The sequence below is a fragment of the Aegilops tauschii genome, chromosome 5 (genome assembly GCF_002575655.3).
Source record: "Aegilops tauschii subsp. strangulata cultivar AL8/78 chromosome 5, Aet v6.0, whole genome shotgun sequence".
Taxonomy (NCBI): domain Eukaryota; kingdom Viridiplantae; phylum Streptophyta; class Magnoliopsida; order Poales; family Poaceae; genus Aegilops; species Aegilops tauschii.
Window position 1 is genome coordinate 417,890,728 of NC_053039.3, and position 3,492 is coordinate 417,894,219.

At 60.1% G+C, this 3,492-nt stretch overlaps 1 protein-coding gene across 1 annotated transcript; it reads right to left on the bottom strand.

Annotated features, from left to right (window-relative positions):
* Positions 1-1,440: 1,440 nt before the first annotated feature.
* Positions 1,441-3,107, bottom strand: LOC109745009 (mitochondrial uncoupling protein 5). Its single transcript, XM_020304148.4, has one exon. The coding sequence runs from the start codon at positions 2,591-2,593 to the stop codon at positions 1,625-1,627; it is 969 nt and encodes a 322-aa protein (XP_020159737.1). The 5' UTR covers positions 2,594-3,107; the 3' UTR covers positions 1,441-1,624.
* Between the last annotated feature and the right edge of the window lie 385 nt (positions 3,108-3,492).

Below are 3,492 nucleotides of genomic sequence, written 5' to 3' on the forward strand. Positions count from 1 at the left end.
GAGGGAGGCGAGGCCGGCAGCGGCGTCGAGGTCGAGGTCGATGGCGTCCTCCATGGCTGGTTGAGGGGCGGGGGCGCGCGCGGGCGGGAGCGTTTTTGAGGGAAATTGGGGGGAATGTTGGTGGCTGCCACCGACCGGCGGGCCCGGGGAGAGGAGTAGGCACGCACGCGTCCGTCTCGTGTCCGCGCCGACGCAAATCCGGCTCAAAATTGGGCCTGGAATGGGTCACCCGCGGACGAAAAACGGACGCGCGTCCGATTGAATTGACGCGTTGGGCCACCACTTTTGTCCGCGCCGGCCCAAACAGACGCGGGCGGACCAAAGGAGTTGCTCTAAGCACGGTGGCACGAGTGACAACCATTTCCCTAAAGAATAGGGGATGATGATCCTGATAGTTAGGTTTTGTATAAAAATCATAAGTGCTCCAGTAGTGCCGGACGGACTCTGCTGGAGCCGACGGAGCTCGTTGTTCATTTGCCGACTAGAAAGCCCTGATGGTGATTGCTGATGGTTGCTTAAAAGTCCGGGACTGGTGGTCGATCGCCGGACCGTTTCGCGGCCGTGGAAACGCCCGCAACCAAGTCGGCATGGCACTGTCAACCTTAACTGCACTTACCGCCACCATGATGGCCGGCTTTTGGTGGTTGCCTCCACTTGACACCCCCGATTTAACATTTGCACCGGCATCACATCGTGTGCTACTCACTGTCGATTTTGCAAAGAACAATTCGTCCATCTTGGGCCGGTACATGTCGATTTATGTGCTGATGTGGAATTAGGTCATCATTATTGGGCTATCGGGATCGTGAAATTAGGTCCGGTAACATGCGTAGCTTTGCAGCCCGGGAGACGCGTTGCTGATTGATGCTTCTTTTCGCTGAAAATTCGGATACGGGATCCTGTGATGTGCTGCTGGTACCGGCCATCACGCATCGTTTGTGAGGTTGGAACTGAGGCGGGCACCATTCGGGGTGATAATGGCGTTCTCGTGGCTGCCGTGCCTACTTGGCATGAATATGTTCCTGCCGGCATTGTTACTGCTGAGGCGTATGCTTGTCGTGACGGTATATTCCGCTGGGCCGTGGAGGACTTTTTTTTTGGATAAAGGAGCCGTGGAGGAACTATCAAGAATATCCTTGTTAAAGCTGATCGAGAGAGGAAGAGATCTCCCCTTGTACGTATTACAGCAGTGGAGTACTCTATTTTGTAATAAGTCGAGGGGCAAAGTCGTCAGCACATCTTACTTACTGCTAAACAATCCTCCAGCTTGCACTGCCAGCACATCCCTGTTGCTTATACTATACTACCGTTTCAGAATTCTCAAATTAGTATACTTATAATTGAAAGCATGCCAGTAATAGTCTATTCAGTAATTGGTACATTGTCAATGCTGCCAATTCCTAGCGGAAGATTCTCAAAGTTGACATTCATAGCCGAAGATTTAAAAATGAGAATTTCATTCAAAATCGATCAAATTCATCCGAATACAATGAGAGGCAGGAACTGGAGAAATCCCTCCAGCGGTACTACTAGTTATTCTTAGCAGCAGCGGCATCAATGGGCAGCTTCTTGTCGTCATCATCATGGATCCATGGCGCCGCGCCGTGCGGTGGTCTGCACTGCATTAGAACTCGACGTCCTTGAAGACCTTGCGCACCTGCTCCAGGGTGACGAAGAGCACCACGGTGAAGGGCCCCTGGCGCGACACCGTGGGGATGAACCCCTTGTAGAGCGCCATCACGCCCTCCGACCGCACCGTCTTGAGCGCGCAGTCCAGGGCCCCGGCGTACGGAGGGGGCGCGCCGGGCGCCACCTTCATGTTCATCACCCTGGTCTTGACCACGTCCACGGGGTTGGACGCGGCGGCGGCCACGATGCCCGCGGCGAAGCTGGCGGCCACGTGCGTGCCCAGCCCGTCGGCGGCCGGGCCGCGGCGGGCCAGGATGGCCTCCTTGGCCTGGTCGTAGGTGGCCAGCTGCGACGCGGTGACAATCATGGCGCGGTTGACCGTGAGCGCGGAGCCGCGCCAGAGGCTGCGCACGCCCTCGTCGCGCGTCATCCGGGCGATGGCGTCGCCCACGCTGCGGTAGTTCCTGCGGTCGGCCAGCGGGAGGCGGCCGTCGGCCTGCATCCGCACCATGGCCAGGTCGGCCGGGTTGCCGACGGCCGCGCCGACGCCGCCGGCGATGAGGCCGGCGGCGATCTTGCGGTGCAGCGGCAGCACGCCGGCGTTCTCCTGGGTCCAGCGCTTCTTGAGGATGTCGTAGAGCCCCATCCGCGTGGTGGAGTAGAGCGTCTGGCGCAGCATGGTGGCCGAGATCCCGGAGAAGAGCCCGGCGGCGCCCTCGGCGCGCAGGATCTGCGTGCAGATGCCAATCGGGCCGGGCTTGGGCACCGGCGTGGGCGCGTGCGGGAGCGTCACGGTGTGCGCCCCGGCCTGGAAGGCGAGCGCCGGGCGGAGCGCGGGCTGGGCCGCGGCCGCGGAGGACTCCCCCTGCAGCTGCATCCGGACCTTGATGAGGTCGAGCGGGTGGGTGGAGCAGCCGGCGACGATGGAGGCGATGCCGCCCTCGACGAACCCCTTGACGCCCATCTTCCCCTCGCTTCCCCCTCGCGGACGGACGAATTGGAGGCCCCCAAAGATCTAGAAACAAAATCTAAAGAAGAGAGGAAATCAAAAACGAAAAAGGTGTGGGATTTGGGCGGGGGTGGCTATTCTATTCCCAGTAGGAGCTGGGGCACATCTCAGAGGACACGAGGAGGTGGGAATGGAGGGCGAAGGCTATGCAGGAGGAGTGTGGGACGCTGGCCCTCTGTGACATGTGCTGCTCGTGCTGCTGCTTCTCTCAATGGTGGGTGCGGGATGTGTGGGGGAGGAGGGAGGCGCCGTTTATAGGTGGGCGGACGGGAGGAAGGAGGAGGGGTGGCTTCGGGCGGGGCTGACTGGGGAAGGCGGATTCGGGAGGGAGTCGCAGGCTGACGGGTTCCGGTCCGGGTCCGGCCTGGCCGGGACGCGTAGAATTTACTCCGCGGACACGGCGGCGTCGGTGTTTCGCGTCGGCCGGGCGCGTTTGGGGCCGTCCGTTCCGTTTGCTGTCCGGACGGACGGGGCGGTTCGGGACGGGCTGCGCTGCGGCGGGCACGCGCGTGGTGGAGGAAGGAGAGTGGGAAAGTCATTTAGGGCGAAAGAATCGGAACACGATGCCCGGCTAGCTTGATTCTCACGTGTACGGCGCGAGCCGCTGCCGTGTTTGCTGTCAAAATACGCTCTGCCTTGGGAGAGGGTTTGTTTTTTGCTTTCCCTTCTTGGCGGTGTCTAGGGTTTTCTTTCCTCTCGGCGAAAAATAGTTTGACGATGGGCGCTTATAGGCGCCGGCGCACCGGCCGAGCGTTTCGGCCGGTCCAGCCCAGGCCATTGGATATGAGCCACGCAGCCGTTGGATCCAGGCAAAAAAAAAACAAAAACAGACCGCCCCCAACTTCTTCTTCCTT

What these genes read in the sequence shown, in the direction of transcription:
- LOC109745009 (XM_020304148.4), bottom strand. Translation starts at nt 2,593, where the DNA reads ATGGGCGTCAAGGGGTTCGTCGAGGGCGGCATCGCCTCCATCGTCGCC.